This window comes from Pleurodeles waltl, chromosome 6 (assembly GCF_031143425.1).
Source record: "Pleurodeles waltl isolate 20211129_DDA chromosome 6, aPleWal1.hap1.20221129, whole genome shotgun sequence".
NCBI classification, from domain to species: Eukaryota; Metazoa; Chordata; class Amphibia; order Caudata; family Salamandridae; genus Pleurodeles; species Pleurodeles waltl.
Window position 1 is genome coordinate 363,505,994 of NC_090445.1, and position 20,013 is coordinate 363,526,006.

The 20,013-nt window shown below is 50.0% G+C and overlaps 1 protein-coding gene across 2 annotated transcripts in view; it reads left to right on the top strand.

The window, feature by feature from the left end:
- Window positions 1-20,013, top strand: part of SALL2 (spalt like transcription factor 2) — a 193,606-nt gene that overhangs the window by 78,331 nt on the left and 95,262 nt on the right. The window contains exon 1 of one of the 2 annotated variants that reach the window (XM_069238260.1): window positions 17,222-17,471. The exons of the other annotated variant lie outside the window; for it this stretch is intronic. Coding sequence (XP_069094361.1) covers window positions 17,399-17,471 — 73 coding nt within the window. The 5' untranslated portion in view covers window positions 17,222-17,398. Of the gene's footprint in view, window positions 1-17,221; window positions 17,472-20,013 lie in introns of those variants that run through there. 2 annotated transcript variants of the gene reach the window in all.

Genomic DNA, 20,013 nt, shown 5'->3' on the forward strand with positions numbered 1-20,013 from the left:
CAGTTAGAAAATGGCGGTCACGGCCGCGGCGGTGCGTACCGCGGCGGTGCGTACCGCGACCGCCGGCGCACATCGTCATTGGCTCCTGAAACCCATAGGGTTCAATGTTAACCAATGCGGCTTAGCACCGCGGTCTTCGACCGCCTACCGCCACGGTGTGTCACGCCAGCGCATTGACCTCACATCCCATTGTCACACTTCACAGGTCAGGCAGCCGCCACTTCAAGGGCCCACATGGATTCATTTCTACTGCGTCACACAGGCCTAGGCCTTGCATTGCCACTCATACAAGCCATTCAATGCATAGCGAATTGTGTACTGTGCAAGCTGTATGAACGTACCTGTGGGTTGCTTGACTCTGTGCTTGCTGTTGTCCTTCCTAGGCACCGTCCGCTGGGACTTGCGAGGAGAAGGATGAATCCTCCCGTGTACAGACCGCTGGTGGACCTGTCGACAATGGAAGAACGACATATCATACTGACATACAGGCTTGACAGAGCCACTATACATGAACTGTGTGCCCAGCTGGAGCCAGACCTGATGTCCCCCATCCGCCAACCCACAGGGATTCCCCCTCTGGTGCAGGTTCTGTCAGTACTCCATTTTTTGGCAAGTGGATCATTCCAGACAACAGTGGCCATATCATCAGGGATGTCTCAGCCTATGTTTTCTAAGGTTTTGTCCAGAGTGTTGTCTGCCCTGATGAAATACATGCGGAGCTACATTGTGTTCCCTGAGGTGGGCGATTTGGCTACAGTGAAGGGTGATTTCTATGCCCTTGGACATATCCCCAACATCATTGGTGCCATTGATGGGACCCATGTGGCTTTGGTTCCCCCCAGAGAAAGTGAACAGGTGTACAGGAACAGAAAAAGTTATCTTTCGATGAATGTCCAGGTGGTCTGTTTGGCAGACCAGTACATCTCCCATGTAAATGCCAAGTTCCCTGGGTCAGTGCATGACGCGTATATCATGCGAAATAGCAGCATCCAGTATGTGATGGAACAGCTACAGAGACATCATGTGTGGCTATTGGGGGACTCTGGTTACCCCAACCTCTCCTGGCTATTGACCCCAGTGAGGAATCCCCGGACCAGGGCAGAGGAACGGTACAATGAGGCCCATGGGCGTACTAGGAGAATCATAGAAAGAACCTTCGGCCTCCTGAAGGCCAGGTTCAGGTGCCTGCATATGACAGGTGGATCCCTAATGTACTCACCAAAGAAGGTGTGTCATATCATCGTGGCCTGCTGTATGCTTCACAATCTGGCTTTGCGACGCCAGGTGCCTTTCCTGCAGGAGGATGGTCCAGATGGTGGTGTTGTAGCAGCTGTGGAGCCTGTGGAGAATGAAGAGGAGGAAGACGACGGGGACGACACAGACACCAGGGACACAGTGATACAACAGTATTTTCAGTAGCACACAGGTAAGAATCAACCACCCCATTTTACATTTACTTACAGCCTCCTGCCTCTCTACTGTCGGTGTTTCCACCCAGTTCCTGTTCACTGATTTGTGACTTTACCTTCCCTTTTCAGAGCTGTATGCGCCACTGCGTTACTTCTGCTTTGTTTGCCCATGGACTACAGCCGTATGATAGTGGTATGTTGTCATCACAATGTAACTGAACATTTTTGCACCGTTATGTGTAATACATTTGTTAAGAATACAAGCAGACTCCAGATTATTTGAGTGAAATAAGTGATTTAATTAAAGTGCTACATTTAGGTACATGATTGTAAAACGGTGATGGGTGGGGGTGGAGTAATGTCCATGGCAGAGTCCAGTTCTCAGTCTCACAGGTGCATTGTCCATATGCCTGTGGAAGGATGGAGCAGGGGCAGTTTGAGGTTGGACAGGGTGACAATGTGGGACAGTGGGATGACATCAGGGGGTATCTTATGCTGGCGGGGGTCTTGGCATCCTACTCTGTCTTCTTGTGAGATCTCAGGTTCCGCTTGCGGGGTGGTTGTTCTTCTGCAGGAGGTGGGGTTCTGGTGGCCTGTCGTTGTGTGGGGGCCTCCTGTCCACTAGCGCCGGCGGAGGTGGTAGGCTGTTCCTGGTCTGGGCTAGTGACAGGGGCCCTTTGGTGTGCCACATGGTCCCGCAATGTGGTGACTATCTGGTTAAGGGCCACGACGATGGTCCCCATTGCGGAACTAATGTTCCTCAGTTCCTCTCTGAACCCCATGTACTGTTCCTCCTGCAGTGCCTGGATCTCCTGGAACCTGCCCAGTACCGTCACCATCTTCTCCTGGGAGTGGTGGTATGCTCCCATGATGGAGGAGAGGGCCTCTTGGAGAGTGGGTTCCCTGGGCCTGTCCCCCCCCTGTCGCACAGCAGCCCTCCCAGTTCCCCTGTGTTCCTGGGCCTCTGTCCCCTGGACGGTGTGCCCACTACCACTGCCCCCAGGAACCCTGTTGTTGTTGGGGTGGTGGGTCAACCTGGGTGCCCTGTAGTGGTGGACACACCGCTGATTGACGTGTCCTGGAGACCGAGGCATGGGCCCGCTGGGTGGGAGCTGTGCTGGTGTTCCCAGAGGGGGTTGGGTCTGCTGTAGCCTGTGGCTGTCTGAGGGGAACCGACTGTCCCGAGGTCCCCGATGGGCCGGGCTGGTCATCTGGGTCCAGGGAGACAGAGCTGCTGTCATCACTGGGGGCCTCTTCTGGGGGTGGGATGGACATCTCTGGACCCTCCGTGGCGGTGTGGTGGCGTTCGGGTCCTGCAGGGGTATAAGGGTATGGTTATTGCTTCTGTGTGTGGCATTTCCTGTGATGGGTGGGTGGCCGTGTACCAAAGTGCAGGCATTCCCTTGTGGGGGCTTTTGTGAGGGTAGCTTGTGGGGGTGATGTGTGTGTGCAGTGGGCATGCTTTGGTGATGGGTGTCCATGCTTTGTGGACGCATGCAGGGCTTGGTGTTGGGATGGGTGGGTTGTGATGGTGAGACATTTGCAAGGAGTAGGTGTGATGGGGGTGGGGGTGAGGGTGGCGGTATGATTTGGGATGCAGGTGGGGAGGGGGTGGGAAGAAGTAGTTAAGATTAGACTTACCAGAGTCCATTCCTCCAGATACTCCTGCGAGGCGCTCAGGATGCAGGATGTGCAAGACTTCCTCCTCCCATGCTGTAAATTCTGGGGGAGTAGGTGGGGGTCCGCCGCCAGCCTTCTGCACCGCTATGTTGTGCCTTGATACCATGGAACGCACCTTCCCCCGTAGGTCGTTCCATCGCTTCCTGATGTCATCCCGATTGCGTGGATGCTGTCCCACAGCGTTGACCCTGTCGACTATCCTTTGCCATAGCTCCATCTTCCTAGCAATTGTGGTGTGCTGCACCTGTGCCCCGAAGAGCTGGGGCTCTACACAAACTATTTCCTCCACCATGACCTGGAGTTCTGCGTCAGAGAACCTGGGGTGTCTTTGGGGTGCCATGGGGTGGTGTGGATGAGGTGAGGGATGTTGTATGTGTTGTAGAGTGTGGTGTGTGTGGTGGTGTATGGTGTTTTGTGCGTGGGAATTGTGTGGGTGATGTTTTGATTTGCCTCTGTGTGATGGTCTACTCTAAGCAGTGCTGTCTCTCTCTGTCCTTCAGTCGCAATTGTGGTCGTAAGGGTTTGTGGGTGATGTGGGTGTGTGTTTTATATTTAATTGGGTGTGTGGGAGTGTTGTTTGTATGTGTATCAGGTGTGTGTGTTTCAAATTGTCCAATGTGGTTGTGTTTTGTAAGGGTGTGTGTATTTTGACTGCGGCTGTGTGTACCGCCAATGGATTACCGCGGTTGAAAGACCGCCGCGTGGATTCGTGGGTCGGAATGGAATGGGCGTATTTCTGTTGGCGTGACGGTGGAGGTTTGGTCATCGCCAGTTTTTCGCTGACCTTTTGTGTGGCGGACTTTTGTGGATGTCGGGTTTTTGGCGGTTTGCCAGTTGCGGGTCAGAATGACCGTGGCGGTTTACCGCGGCCGCTGCAGTGTTATGGCGGTCTTCTGACCGGCGGTAAGCGCCTTTTACCGCCGAGGTCAGAATGACCCCCATAGTTATTTGAGATAACTATAACTGGTGAATTCCTGTGTTTTTTTTGTTTAAAGTGTTACGTTGCTACTGAACCTTTCACCTAAATATAACATTATTCTAACCTTTATTTTTTTCAGTGAATTTCTAGGGTATTTTTAGGGTAAAGGAATATTTTGTTACCATACATAGAGCTAACCCCCCACTGTGCAGGGGAGGTTGGCCAAATGGCCTGCTACAACTCCCTACAGGCAGCCAACCCCAACTCCGAAGTTGGCGGAAGGCATTACCTGAGGCCTGGCCCTGTGGCCTACCCCCTGCAGGCATCCAAACCCACATTACAGATTGGCCCCAGGCAGCTGAACCCACGCTGTGCATGGCCTTTGGCCGTGCACAGTGGGGTCATGGTTGACCATAGGACCTAACACCATCCCCTGCAGCAGGCAGCCAACCCCAAACTGCAAAGGTTAGCTGAAGGGCCTGACCTGGAGCCAGGCCCTGTGACCAGCCTACCTGCAGGCAACCAAACCCACACTGCACAAAACCTTTTGCTGCAGACGCGACCAGGCCCTGCAGCCAACCTCCCCCTGCAGGCAGCCAACCCCATGTTGTAAGGTTGGCAGCAGGGCCTGGCCTGCTGCCAGGCTCTGTGGCCAACCCCCCTTCAGTGTCTGTGGTGTAGGGACGGCCTTCCATGGTGTAGGATTGGCCTTCAGGTCCAAAGGACCCCATCCCTGGGGCCAAAACATTCATGAGGGTGACGTGTACTCCCTCCCGCAGCATTAATAGGTCCTTTGGATCCCATCCCCAGGGCCAAATTCCACTGAAAAGGGAAGTGGCCCACATGACCCCCATCCCACAAGTCCTCCCTAAATTATAGGTGGGCACCATTTTGCCCATCTGGGGCACCCACCAAACAACACTTAAACAAAAGGGGGTGTGCAGTCTGATTAGGTCTGGGGGACCCCATCCAGAGGTATAATTCAATTAAAAAGGTGACGAGCGGTGTGGCCTCCACCCTGAACTTCATTAGACCCTACTCCTGGGACCAAATTCAATTTTAAAAGAATATGGGGTCACACGGCCCCCTCCTTGAGCCTTCTTGGCCCCTGGGGACCCCATCCCTGGAGCCAAAGTGTAAGTGGAGGGGGGCGTGTGGCTGGACTGCAGTGGGGTAAATTGGAGTGGGGTGGATTGCACTGATGGGTGGATTGGAATGGGATGAACTGGATTGAGTGGGTTGAACTAGGTTGAGTCAGTGAATTGGATTGAGTGGGGTGGATTGGATTGAGTTTGGGGTTAGATGGCGTGGATTGGGCTGGAGTGGGTTAGACTGGAGTGCGGTGGACTTGATTAGGGTGGACTTGATTAAGGTGGGGTGAACTGGAGTGGGGTGGCATGCAATGGGGTGAATTGGATTGGGGTGGGGTGAACAGGAGTGGAGTAGATTGGATTGCAATGGGGTGGACTGGATTGGAGTTGGATAGAGTGGGGTGGATTGTATTGTATTGGGAGGGATTGGACTGGAGTGGACTGGACTGGACTGGGTGGGATCAGTGGATTATAGTGGGTGAATTGGATTGGATTGGGGTGAATTAAAGTGGTTTGAATAGTGGTGGATTGGATTTCAAGTGGGGGGTGGGATGGATTAAGGTGGACTGGATTGGACTGGAGTAGGGTGGATTAAGGTGGACTGGATTGTCGTGGGATGGACTGGAGTTGGTGTGATAGACTGGAGTGGGCTGGGTTAGATTGGAATAGGTTGGATTGCATTGGAGTGGTCTGGGCTGGATTGGAATGGGTAGGATTGGATTGGAGTGGGGTAGGTTGGGTTGGATTGGAATGGGGTGGGATGGATTGAATTGGGGTAGGGTGGGTTGGATTGGAATCTGGTGGGTTGGACTGGAGTGGTTTGGACCGGAATGGTTTAGATTGGACTGGAGTGAGTGGATTGGACTGGAGTGGGTTGGATTGGATTGGACTGGAATGGAATGGGGTGGATTGGACTGGAGTGGGTTTGATTGGACTGTAATGGGGAGGATTAGGTTGGAGTGAGATGGATTGTGGTAGATTCAATGGAGTGGATTGGGTGAGGTGGACTGAATTGGGGTAGATTGAATTCAGTTGGATTGGTGTGGGGTGGGTTGGAGTGGGCTGCTTGTGGAGGGTTTAAGTGGAGTGGGGTTAATTGGGAGGGAGTGGGGTGGATTGGATTGCAGTGGGGTGAATTGGAGTGGGGCAGACGGTTTTCGATTTGTGTGGGGCAGGCTGGAGTGAGGCAGATTAGAGTTGGGCAGTTTGTAGTAAGGCAGATTGTATTTGATTGAGGTGGGGCAGATTGGAGTGGGCAGATTGTTTTGAATTGGAGCAGATTGGTGTGGATTGGAGTGGGGCAGATTGGTTTGGATTGCAGAGGGGCAGATTGGAGTGGGGTAGATCGTTTTGGAATGAAGTGGGGTAGATTAGGGTGGACAGATTACTTTGGTTTGGGGTGGGGCAGAATGGAGTGGTGTTGTTTGTTTGGAGTGAGCGGAGTGTTCTGGTTTGGAGTGGGAGGAATCTTTTGGACTGCAGTCGGGTGGATGCTTTTGGATTGGAATGAAGCAGATTCTTTTGGACTGGAGTAGGGAAGACCCACTTCGATAGGAGTGGGTCAGATTGTTTTGGATATGAGTGGGGCAGATTCTTTTTGATTGGAGTGGAGCTCATTGTTTTGGATTGAAGTGGGACAGATTGTTTTAAATTGGAGTGGGCAGATTGGAGTAGTGCAGATTGTTTTGGATTGGAATGGGGTGGATTGTGGTGGATTGGATTGGAGTGGGGTGGATTGGGCTGCAGTGGATTGGAGTGGAGTGGGATGGGTAGGATTTGAATCCGCTGAATTGGATTGGAGTGGGCTGGGTTGGATTGGAATGTGGTTGGGTGGGGTAGGTTGGACTTGACTGGGTTGGACTGGACTGGACTGTGTTGGATTGGTGTGGGTTGGTTTTGCCTGGAGTGGGTTGGATTGCACTGTAGTAGGTTGGATTGGATTGTAGTTGGGTAGATTGGACTGGAGTGGGCTGGATTGCATGGGAGTGGGCTGGATTGGAGTGAAGTGGATTGGACTCGAGTGGGTTGGACTAGTGTGGGTGGTTTGGACTAGAGTGGGTGGATTTGCTGGAGTGTGGTAGATTGGACTGGAGTGGGCTGGATTGTACTGGAATGTGGTGAACTGGATTGGAGTGGAATGGACTGTGGTGGATTATAATGGATTGGGGTGAGGTGAGGTGGATAGGAGTGGTATGTATTGGATTGGTTTGGGGTGAATTGAAATGTGTTTGATTGTGGCTGATTACAGAGAAGAGGGGTTATTTAGGATGGGGAGGGGTGGGTGGACTGGATTGGGGTGAGGTGGATTGGATTGGAGTGGGAGTGGGGCAGACTGTTTTGGATTGGAGCGAGGCAGATTGGAGTAAAGCAGATTACTTTGGATTGAAGTGGGGCAGATTGGAGTGGGCAGATTGCTTTGGATTGGGACAGATTGTTTTGAATTGGAGTGGGGTAGATTGGGTTGGATTGCAGATGAGCAGATTGAATTGGGGTAGACTGGTTTGGAATGGAGTGGGGCAGATTGGAGTGGGGCAGAGTATTTTGGACTGGAGTGAGGCAGAATGTTTTGGACTGGAGTGGGGCAGAATCATTTGGATTAGAGTGGGCACAATCTTTTGGATTGGAGTGGGGAGGAATCTTTTGGATTGGAGCGGGCATAATCTATTGGATTGGAGTGGAGCAGAATCTTTTGGAATGGAGTGGGGCAGATTGTTTTGGATTGGAGTGGGGGAGATTGGTATGGGCAGAATGGGGTGTGGCAGATTGTTTTGGACTGTATTGGGGTGGATTTGAATGAAGTGGGGTGGAGTAGGGTGGATTGGATGGGGTGAGGTGGATTGGACTGGAGTGGGTTAGATTGGATTGGGGTGGATTGGATTGGTGTGTGGTGGATTGGGTGGGGTAAGGTGGACTGGACTGGGGTGAGGTGGATTGAACTGGAGTGGGATAGACTGGATTGGGCTGGATTTGGGTTGAAAGTGATTGGGGTGGGTTGGATTTGATTTGTATGATGTGAATGGGACTGGAGTGAGGTTGATTGTGGTAGACTGGAGTGGGATGATTTGGGATGAAGTGCTGTGGATTGGGGTGAAGTGGATTGGATTGGAGTGGGGCAGATTGTTGTGAATTGGCGTGAGGCAGATTGTTTTGGATTGATGTGGGCAGACTGGAGTTGGGCAGATTTTTTGGGATTGAAGTGGGGCAGATTGTTTTGGAATGAAGTGGGGCAGGTTTGAATGGGGCAGATTGTTTTGGATTTGAGTAGGGTGGATTGGGGTGGAGTGAGGTGGACTGGATTGGAGTGGGATAGACTTGATTTGGCTGTATTTGGGTTGGAAGGGATTGGTGTGGGTTGGATTTGATTGGTGTGGGGTGGATTGAAGTGGAGTGGGGTTGATTGTGGTGGATTACAGTGGCGTGAGTTGGCGTGACGTGATGTGGATTGGATTGTGCTGGGGCAGAATGGAGTTAAACAGATTGTTTTGGATTGGAGTGGGGCAGATTGCTTTGAATTGCAGTGGGGCAGATTGGACTAGGGTAGGTTTTTTTAATTGGAGAGGGGCAGATTGTTTTGGACTGAAGTGTGGCAGATTGTTTTGGACTGGTGCGGGCTGATTGATGTTGGGCAAATTGTTTTGGATTGAAGTGGGGTGGATTAGATTGAAGTGGGTGGATTGGAGTGGAGTATGGTGGATTGGACTGGGGTGAGGTGGATTGGAGTTGGGTAGATTGGAATGGTGTGTGTGAGCTGGATTGGAGTGGGCAAATTGTGGTGCATTAGAGTGGGGTAAATCGGGATTGAGTGAGGTGGATTAGATTTGGGTGAGGTGGACTGGATTGGAGTGGGGCTAATTGGAGTGAGGCAGAACGTTTTGGATAGGAATAGGGCAGATTTCAGTGGGGCAGATTGTTCTAGATTGGTGTGGGGCAGATTGGGCAGCTTGTTTTGGATTGGAGTGGGGAGAATATTCTGGATTGAAGTGGGGCAGGCTGGAGTGGGGCAGATTGTTTTGAATTGGAGTGGGGTGAATTGGGGTGGAGTGAGTTGGACTGGATTGGGGTGAGGTGGATTTGATTGGAGTGGGATGGGCTTGATTGGGTTGGAAGGAATTGGTGTGGGTTGGATTTGATTTGTGTGGGGTGGATTGAAGTGGAGTGGGGTTGATTGTGGAATAGAGTAGGGTGAATTGGGGTGGGGTGATGTGGACTGGATTGGACTGGGGCAGACTGGAGTTGAGCGCATTGTTTTGGATTGGAGTGGGGCAGATTGCTTTAGATTGCAGTGGGGGAGATTGGAGTGGGGCAAATTGTTTTGGATTGGTGTGAGGCAGATTGGAATAGGGAAGGTTGTTTTGGATTGGAGTGGGGCATATTGTTTTAGATTGGAGTGGAGCTGATTGGTGTTGGGCAGATTGTTTTGGATTGAAGTGGGGTGGATTTCATTGAAGTGGGTGGAGTAGGGCGGATTGGATTGGAGTTGGGTAGATTAGATTGGGGTAGAATGGAATGGTGTGGGTGAGATTGTTTTGGATTGGAGTGCCGCAGGATATTTTGGATTGAAGTGGGGCAGGTTGGAGTGGGCCAGATTGTTTTGGATTGGAGTGGGGTAAATATGAGTAGAATGAGTTGTTGATTTGTGCATATAATCCCTAGTCAATTTTAAGCCTGTTTCAATGGGTCCAGCACTCTAGGTTGCGTCTACGCGTTTTGGTGGTCTTTCAGAGTCCTTCCACCACCTTCTTCAGGACAATTGAATATCCTCCCAACATATAATTTTCAAATCTATACAAAAACAAACAAACTGAAAAACATAATTCCCAAGTTCCTTACATTCCTTATAGATTTAAAAGCCTCCAATTGGAGTGCGTCCCATTTAACCACAACCTCCCATTATTACCGGAGTATGATACAATAAGGGGAATGCCACAAGTTCTTTATTAAGAGCATCTTTGGGATGTGCTTGACCAAAGTTGTTCAGAAGGATGCTAAGGAGTTTGTGCATTTGGTTATCCAGAAGTTGAGGTTGCGTGCTGCGGTGTTGGCGTCGTCAGTGGGGGGGCGAAGGTGATTTGGCAAGGGTCGTGGCACGTTACTCTTCGGTGATTTCATTCTATTTCCTGAGGGGGGCCCTGGGGACACGGAGGTGGCTGTTGGGTGTGCTGACGGCGAAGTGTAGGCAGCGATGGTCGGTCCAGTCCAGGGAGGAGGTATTCTTGACGGTGAAAATTGGGTCAGGTGTGTGTCCTGCAGCGTGCGTGCGTGGGCGTGGTGATCAGTTGTCAGGAAGTGTAGGTGTTCCATTGTGGTGCAGTGTTCCTCTGTGTTGACCATGATGCAGAGTGAGGACTTGTGTACGATAGCCAGTCCTCCGCCCGGACGGGAGGGCTGGTCCTTCCGTATCATGTTGTAGCCGTCTGGGATTGCGATGGAGCTGTCTGGTTCAGAGGTAAGGTTTTGGACTGGAGAGGGGCAGAATATGTTGATTGGAGTGGAGCAGGTTGTTTTGGATTGGAGTGGGGCAGATTGTTTTGGATTGGAGTGGGCAGGATGGACTGGGGTAGATGGGAGTGGGGCAAATTTGGTTGGATTTGAGTGGGACGGTTTGAGTGGGGCAGAATGGTGTAGGGCAGACTGTTTTGGATTGGAGTGGGGCAGGTTGATTTGGATTGGAGTATGGCAGATTGTTTTGGATTGGAGTGGGGCAGATTGATTTTAATTGGAGAGGGCAGAATGGAGTACAGCTGATTGTTGTGATCTGGAGTGGAGAAGATTGTTGGGGATTGGAATAGGGCAGATTGTTTTGGATTAGAGGGGGCAGATTGTTTTGGAGTGAAATAGGCTTGATTGGATTATTGTGGGGTGGATTGGATTGGAGTGGGTACAATGTGGTGCACTGGAGTGGGGTAAATTGGAATGGAATGGGGTGGATTTGATTAGGGTAAGTTGGGCTGAATTGGAGTGGGGTGAACTGGATTGGAACGACTGTTTTGGATTGGAGTGGGGCAGTAAGTTTTGGATATGAGTGAGGTAGATTAGAGTGGGTCTGATTGGAGCGGGGCAGATTGTTTTGGATTGGAGAGGGGCAGATTGTTTTGGACTGGAGAGGGGCATATTGGAGTAGGGAAGATTGGACTGCGGCAGATTGTTTTGGATTGGAGTGGGGCGGATAGTTTAGGCTTGGAGTGGGAAGATTGAATAGGGGCAGACTGGAAGTGGGGCAGATAGTTGAGGCAGGTTGGAGTGGAGCAGATTTGTTTGGATTGAGTGGAGCAGATTGTTGTGGATTGAAGTGGGACAGATTGCTTTGGACTGGACTGGAGCAGACTGTTTTTGAATGGAGTCGGGCAGATTGGAGTGGGGTGGACTGAATTGGGATGTGTGGTTTGTAATGGAGTGGTTTGGATTTGAGTGGGATGGATTGGAATGAGTGGGTTGATTTGTGTGGGGTGAGATGGAGTGGATTGAAGAGGGGCGGATTGAACTGGAGTAGGGTGGATTGGGGTGTACTGCATGATTATGTGTTGAAGCATAATTTTGGAAATTATACATAAGAAAGAACCAGTGTCACTTTGCAATATTTAGAACAAGATAATCGTCATCTTTTGATAACAGTGCCCACGAGCAAATACAAAAGAAAACATGAGTGTAAAGTGAGAAATAAGACTTCTCAAACGAAAAGAAAAGAGTGAACTATAAAAATAAACCTTTAAAATGTTGTTTGTTCTGCTGGGTACATTTTTTCCAGTCACACACCTGCTGTTTGCAGGGCACCAGAAGTTAAAAAGAACAAAATAGTACCCCATCACGTTGGGAGTAGGGGATGGGTACTCATTAAGTTGAATCAATTAGTACTTGGACCCTGCTTCACTGACAGGACGGAAATGATGAAATGCCTACAGTGACCAATTACGAGCTGTAAAGAAGACAAATGTTATGAACAGGCAGGCTTCAAGCCCTCTTCTGTTAACAAGAGTGTCTTGCAAGCAAGATGCATGTGCTAGTTAGCTAGCTCGACCCTTAATAAAAGGCTGGACAGAATTACATCAAATATGGCAGAAAGCGAGCTCTTCACTCAAAAATTTTGCTTTTTGTGATTTGATATAAATCTGTTCAGCAGTTTTTGATAAAAAAAGGTTCAAAACATAGTGATTTATTGGCAGTTTGTCCTGCGTGTGTCTCCCAGGGATCACAAACTGATTGGCTGATGGGATTGTAGGAGGCTGGCCTGGCTTGTAGTGGGTACCAGAGGTACTTACACCTTGTGCCACGTCCAGTTATCCATTATTAGTGTAGAAGAGGTGTTTCTAGCAGCTTAGGCTGATAGAAGGTAGCTATGGCAAAGCAGCTTAGGCTGAACTAGGAGACATGTAAAGCTCCTACTATACCACTGGTGTCATATGCACAATATCATAAGAAAACACAATACACAGATATACTAAAAATAAAGGTACTTTATTTTTATGACAATATGCCAAAAGTATCTCAGTGAGTACCCTCAGTATGAGGATAAGAAATATACACGAGATATATGTACACAAAACAAAATTATGCAGATAATAGCAAAAGGAAGTAATGCAAGCAATGTAAAGTTACAGTAGATTGCAATAGGAGCACATAGGTATAGGGGCAACACAAACCATATACTCCAAAAGTGGAATGCGAACCACGAATGGACCCCCAAACCTGTGTGAGCTTGTAGAGGGTCGCTGGGACTGTAATAAAACAGTGAGAGTTAGAAAAATAGCCCACCCCAAGACCCTGAAACGTAGGTGTAAAGTGCACCTACTACCCTCAGAGAGCACAGAAGTCGTGATAGGGGGATTCTGCAGGAAGAACAAACACCAGCAATGCAACAACAGTGGATTTCCGGACCTGAGTACCTGTAAGACAAGGGGACCAAGTCCAAGTGTCGCGACAGTGTTGAGAGTGGGCAGGAGCCCAGGAAATGCCAGCTGAGGGTGCAAGGAAGCTGCCACCTGTTGTAAGAAGCTTGGTGTTCTGCAAGAACGGAGAGGACTAGGAACTTCCCCTTTGGAGGATGGATGTCCCACGTCGTGAAGAAGCTTGCAGTGGTGTTCACACGCAGAAAGACCGCAAACAAGCCTTGCTAGCTGCAAGGGTCGCGGTTAGGGATTTTGTATGCTGCTGTGGCCCAGGAGGGACCAGGATGTCGCCACTTGGACGAGGAGACAGAGGGGGCGCCCAGCAACGTAGGGAGCCCTCACAGAAGCAGGCAGCACCCACAGAAGTACCTGAACAGGCACTTAGAAGAAAAGTGAACCGGAGTCCACCCGAAGTCACAAAAGGGAGTCCCACGACGCCGGAGGACAACTCAGAAGGTTGTGCACTGCAGGTTAGAGTGTCGGGGACCCAAGCTTGGCTGTGCACGAAGGAAATCCTGGAAGAGTGCACAGGAGCCGGAGCAGCCGTAAATCACGCGGTACCCAGCAATGCAGTCTAGCGTGGGGAGGCAAGGACTTACCTCCACCAAACTTGGACTGAAGAGTCACTGGACTGTGGGAGTCACTTGGACAGAGTTGCTGAGTTCCAGGGACCACGCTCGTTGTGCTGAGAGGGGTCCCAGAGGACCAGTGATGCAGTCTTTTGTTGCCTGCGGTTGAAGGGGAAAGATTCAGTCGACCCACAGGAGATTTCTTCAGAGCTCCTGGTGCAGAGAGGAGGCAGGCTACCCCCAGAGCATGCACCTCCTGGAAACAGTCGAGAAAGCTGGCAGGATGAAGCGATACAAGGTTGCTAGTAGTTGTCTTGCTACTTTGTTGCGGTTTTGCAGGCGTCCTGAGCAGTCAGCGGTCGATCCTTTGGCAGAAGGTAAAGAGGGAGATGCAGAGGAACTCTGGTGAGCTCTTGCATTCGTTATCTGGTGAGATTCCCAAAGCAGAGACCCTAAATAGCCAGAAAAGGAGGTTTGGCTACCAAGGAAGGAGGATTGGCTACCAAGAGAGGTAAGAGCCTATCAGAAGGAGCATCTGACGTCACCTGCTGGCACTGGCCACTCAGATCATTCCAATGTGCCACAAACACCTCTGTTTCCAAGATGGCAGAGGTCTGGGACACACTGGAGGAGCTCTGGGCACCTCCCCTAGGAGGTGCAGGTCAGGGGAGTGGTCACTCCCCTTTCCTTTGTCCAGTTTTGCGCCAGAATAGGGCTGGGGGATCCCTGAACCGGTGTAGACTGGCTTATGCAGAGATGGGCACCATCAGTGCCGATCAAAGCATTTCCAGAGGCTGGGGGAGGCTGCTCCTCCCCAGCCTTCACACCTATTTCCAAAGGGAGAGGGTGTTACACCCTCTCTCAGAGGAAGTTCTTTGTTCTGCCTTCCTGGGCCAGGGCTGCCTGGACCCCAGGAGGGCAGAAACCTGTCTGAGGGGTTGGCAGCAGCAGCAGCTGCAGTGGAGACCCCAGAAAAGGCAGTTTGGCAGTACCCGGATTCTGTGCTAGAGACCCGGGGGATCATGGAATTGTCACCCCCAATGCCAGAATGGCATTGGGGTGACAATTCCATGATCTTAGACATGTTACATGGCCATGTTCGGAGTTACCATTGTGACGCTGTACATAGGTAGTGACCTATGTACAGTGCACGCGTGTAATGGTGTCCCCACACTCACAAAGTCTGGGGAATTTGCCCTGAACGATGTGGGGGCACCTTGGCTAGTGCCAGGGTGCCCTCACACTAAGTAACTTTGCACCCAACCTTCACCAGGTGAAGGTTAGACATTTAGGTGACTTATAAGTTACTTAAGTGCAGTGGTAAATGGCTGTGAAATAACGTGTACGTTATTTTACTCAGGCTGCTCTGGCAGGCCCGTGTAAGAATTGTCAGAGCTCCCTATGCGTGGCAAAAGAAATGCTGCAGCCCATAGGGATCTCCTGGAATCCCAATACCCTGGGTACCTCAGTACCATATACTAGGGAATTATATGGGTGTACCAGTATGCCAATGTGAATTGGTAAATTTAGTCACTAGCCTGTTAGTGACAAATTTGGAAAGCAGAGAGAGCATAACCACTGAGGTTCTGGTTAGCAGAGCCCCAGTGAGACAGTTAGGCATCACACAGGGAACACATACAGGGCACATACTTATGAGCACTGGGGCCCTGCCTGGCAGGGTCCCAGTGACACATAGACTAAAACAACATATATACAGTGAAATATGGGGGTAACATGCCAGGCAAGATGGTACTTTCCTACAGGGATGTTTTTCAATAAGTACGTCATTTGAAATGTCATCAGTGATGTCATCAATGATGTAATTGAACATGTCAGGAGTGATGTAATAAGTGAGATCATTTGAGTGCAAGATTTAGTTCGCTTGGTAAACTATGATGAATTTCAGTGTTTTTTTCTTTTGAAAACACTATTTTTATGTTATTATAAGGTCAAACTATAACGTTATTTTCTGTGAAGTTCTAGGGGTTTTTCTAATCGGTAATTTAGATATTATTACCATATCTCACTATAACATAACTTTAACCTTTGAACTTAGACTTTTCCTATAGCACTGGACTATTTAACCTGGCTTTTGCCCTGATAGCCACAGGGACAACTTATTGTCAACAGAAGGTTTGGACTTTCTCACTGATTTTTTGCAATAGGTTTTGGTTGTAAGCCACAACCTACTTTGAAACATACCTCTGTAACCCACATTATGTGGGTTCACCCTTTATGTCGTTTACCATGAAATATTACTTGCACCCCACTTTAAGGGCCAGATGTACGAAGCATTTTTCAAGTTGCTATTTGGGATGTACAGACCAATTTTTGCGATTTGGTAAAATATTGCAAGTTGCAATTAGGAAGGGGTGTTCCTTTCCTAATTGCGAGTCGCAGTCCCATGTATGTACCCCATGTTGCGAATGCGGTCGCAAAACAATCGCAGTTACCACCAATTTCAAACTGGTGCTAACCCATTCGCAAATGGGGAGGGGTCCCCACGGAACCCCTTCCCCTTTGTGACTGGCAGCAAAAGTATTTTTTCAGAGCAGGCAGTGCTCCTACGGACCACTGCCTGATCTGAAAAAATGGAAAGAAAACTTTTCATTTTTTGTTTTTAAAATGCATCTCGTTTTCCTTTAAGGAAAACGGGCTGCATTAAAAAAAAAACTGCTTTATTGAAGAGCAGTCACAGACATGGTGGTCTGCTGTCTCCAGCAGGCCACCATCATTGTGAGGGAGGCCATTCCCAATGGGGTCGCAAATTGTGACCTACCTCATGAATCATGAGGTAGGTCATTTGCGACCCCATTGAGAATTGCAAACAGTGTCATCTACACTGTTGTACATCAGGTTTTGCGACTCGTAAATTGCGAGTCGCTCTGACTCGCCATTTGCGAGTCGCAAAACCTGAATTTCATACATGTGGTCCTTAGTGATTTGTCAACTGTGAGACATAGAACTTTTAATGTGCACAACCACACTTGCCTCCAGGTCTTACGCTGTTTCTATGCTATGCACCCAGACATGTACACACAGTTACTCTGTCCTGTATAGGACCATGGTGTTATCAGTGATGTCATCAGTTTTGCCATCAGTGATGTAATTCGATGCCACTCTTACAATCATGCAGCACATCCTGCACAGCCTGACTGCACATTGTGCTTGCATTTTAAGGTAGCATGGATGAGTAGTAGTAGCAGCGGATTAGCGCTCTCAGAACAAATATGCTTGGCACTGTTAGTCTTACAAATAACATACTAATGCTTTCCACTGTAGCAAGTGGAACCGATAGGCGTTGTCAGTTATTTCATTCATATATCCTCGTCTAATTATCAGGATGCCAGTCAGTGGCAAAGACAATTCACACAATTTTTGATGCCGTAAAATGCCAAGAAAGCTGAGTGGGTTGGTGCACCCGCTGCATATGCGCTGGGGGGTGGTCGAGCCTCCAGTACTCTCATTTCGGCACTGTTTCAGAATCGCCTGCATTCCCCCTAGCGCCTAGAGGCCAGCCAGAGAACAGCATACGATGTATCGGAAATCTCACCTATCCAAACTGGGGATCTGTCTGCTGCCCGGCCTGGAGGTCAGGAGGGTAAGGGTTAACGCCCCCCTCCTCCTGCCAGTGAGGGCCCCGGAGGGTGGGGTGTGGGATTAGCTGCCCTCTTTGGGTGCACAATAGGGCCTGGAGGAGGATGCTGGGAGGGGACAGGATCCTCTTTCAGCGCTTCTTGCAGTAGAGAGTGCGGAGCACACTAAACGCGACCCGACGCCTCAGGCAGCACCCACTGCATCCGGGGGCACCCTGGGTGCGACGAGAACACACACCCTCGGGAGGGAGATGTCCAGGAGAAAGCAGAGGAAGCCCCAGCAGGTCATCTCGGACTGCGAGACATCCACTGGCTCTGAGAATGGTGAGGTGGGGTAAAACGCTGTAGGAGCAAACGAGGGGCGCCATGTGGGGGAAGGGGTGGTGGGAGAGGATGGGTGAAAAAGCTGGGGTTTACTTTTTACTGTGGATAAAGCCTTCGGTATGCCTCCCCCCCCCCAAAAAAAAAATCAGCACACACACGTAAACAAGATATGGGGACATGCAGGCAGGGGCGAGACAGGTAGGGATGGGGGCGAAAAGTTGTTAATCGGAGACCGTGAGAAACAACGAGCAAAGGATTTCCAGGGTGAGAATGGGTCTCAAAGCCTGGGAAGCCGTGGCGCGTGCACGACCCGGGGCAGGGGAGGCCTGTGATGAAGGAAGGAATGAAACAGAAGTGATGGAGAGCGAAAGGGACAGCGTGAGAAAGAGTCCGAGTGTGTGCGTGTCGTCACGCACGTGCGTTTATGCGAGGGGGTGTAAGATAGGGGAGCAGAGGAGGGGAGTACAGCATGAAGGTAAAAGAGAATGGGACGTGACAAATGACAGGAAAGTTACTCAGATTGACAGAGGGAGACAGGGGAAGATAAAAAAAAGTGGTTAAAGAAAACAGAAAGACAGGCCAGTGGGACACTGGTAGAAAGAGGCGGGGGAGTTAATAACACCGAAAAACACACGGCGACACAGAGAAACAGGTTGAGACTGACGAGAGAGACAGGGTCGGTCAGGGAGAGACAGTCACGATGGCATCAAGAGATGGAGAAATGCAGTGAGACGGTGTACCGCTGAGAACGGTGGCACAGACAGAGGCAGGACGACACTGAGAGGAATAGAGGGGACACGGGGCGACGCCCGACAACGTGGCTCACACAGTCGGGCACGCGACAAGAAACTCGGGGGTCAGTGAGAAACATTCAAAAACACCGAAAAGAAGAGATGGATGGAGGCTGTCAGCGAGACGCTGCGAGGAAGAAACACATCCGTAGGTCACCGAGAGAGCGAGATAGAGAGGGGGAGGCAAAAACAGTGGGAAAAAAGAGACTGGCAATCAAATCAAGTCACCGTTTGGCACAGAGGGGGGCGTAAAGGTACACACCACTGGGAGACTGGTGAGCAGTGACAATCGCTGAAAGATGACCAGTAAAGACAATGTGACGGCATGGAGGAAGACGCATAGAAAACCGCGGAGAGACATAGTGTGACCCCAAGAGGAAGACTTAGAACTGATGATACTGGCAGGAAGAGGACAGCAGGGAGACTCAGTGTGACTGAATCACATCGAGGCTACCGAGTACAAGAGACAGGTTGCGAGCTGGAAAGAAGGGTCAGCGTGGCAAGGAAGAAAGGCGGAGTGACACCGGGAGAACAAGACAAAGTGACTCCGAGAAAAGTAGATTACAAGAGTAACATTTCTAAGAGGTAGAGTTACTCCGAGGGAGGCTGGGGTAACGTGACAGAAGGCGGGGCTGGCAGAAAGACAAACAGGGACTCCGACAGAAAGAGGCACAGTGACACCGAAAAAGTCAACGAGTGACTGAGAGAAAGAGACAAACATAGAGCGGGAGTATTATAGAATCTTGTTAAGAGAAAGATACGGTTCAGGGACAGTGGGCGAAAGAGAGAGGGACATCAAGTGGAACAGGGTGTCACTAAAGAGAAAACACAGGCACACCGATGGGAAGAGACATGGATGGGAAAGAGACAGATAGGGGACACAGAAGGGAAGGTAGAGGAACTGACAGGTTGAAGACACCCCGAGACTGAGACAGGATTATGTAAAGAGACAGGAGATGCCACTAGGAGGAAGACGCAGTGACAGGATGACACCGAGGAAAGGGCAGAGATGCAGAGGCAGACAGATTGACCCCACAAGTGGCCAGGCGAGAAAAGAGACGAGTGACAACATGGAAACTGCGGGCCTCTGAGAGAACGGGCTTGGGGGCTGTGACGACATTATTAACAACAGAGCAAGACCGAACGAAATCACGAGAAAACAAGGGTGTGAAGTGAAGCTAACAGAGACGGTCAAAGTGAGAGAAACAGGGTGACACTGCACGGAAGAGGGTGGCACTACGGCAAACAGTCATCACCTATGAATTCGCTGGCCATGCACGTCATAAAGCGATGGATTCGCATATAATGCACCTTTTGCGGTTTGTGCTCGGCGTATAGAGAGAGGGAAACTGCAAGAAGTTTGTGTCGGTCGATACGAAGCGGGAAAGGCGATATATAAAGAGCGATGGAAAGAGTGGAGTGATAGGGGGAGCTCTGGCAGGGTAGGGCGGGGAGAGGTAGGGGAAGATTGCATAGTAGGGTAACGAACTTCGAAACTGAAAAATTTAACAACACCGTCTGAGAAAAATAAAATATAAATTATCAGCAGAATCTATCTACGTTTCCTCGAGAACATAAGGACTGGAATCCGTTATCTGTGTGAAAAAAAAAAAGTTTAAAACACAGCTCTTTAATGTCTTATTTTAAAAAAAAGGGTTAAATAAGGTGTTAGTTCTAATGGTTGGAAGAATGGCTTTCCGGCTCTTCAGGGCGTTTGCTGATTTATTCCGCGTTTTTGACATCTCGAAGAT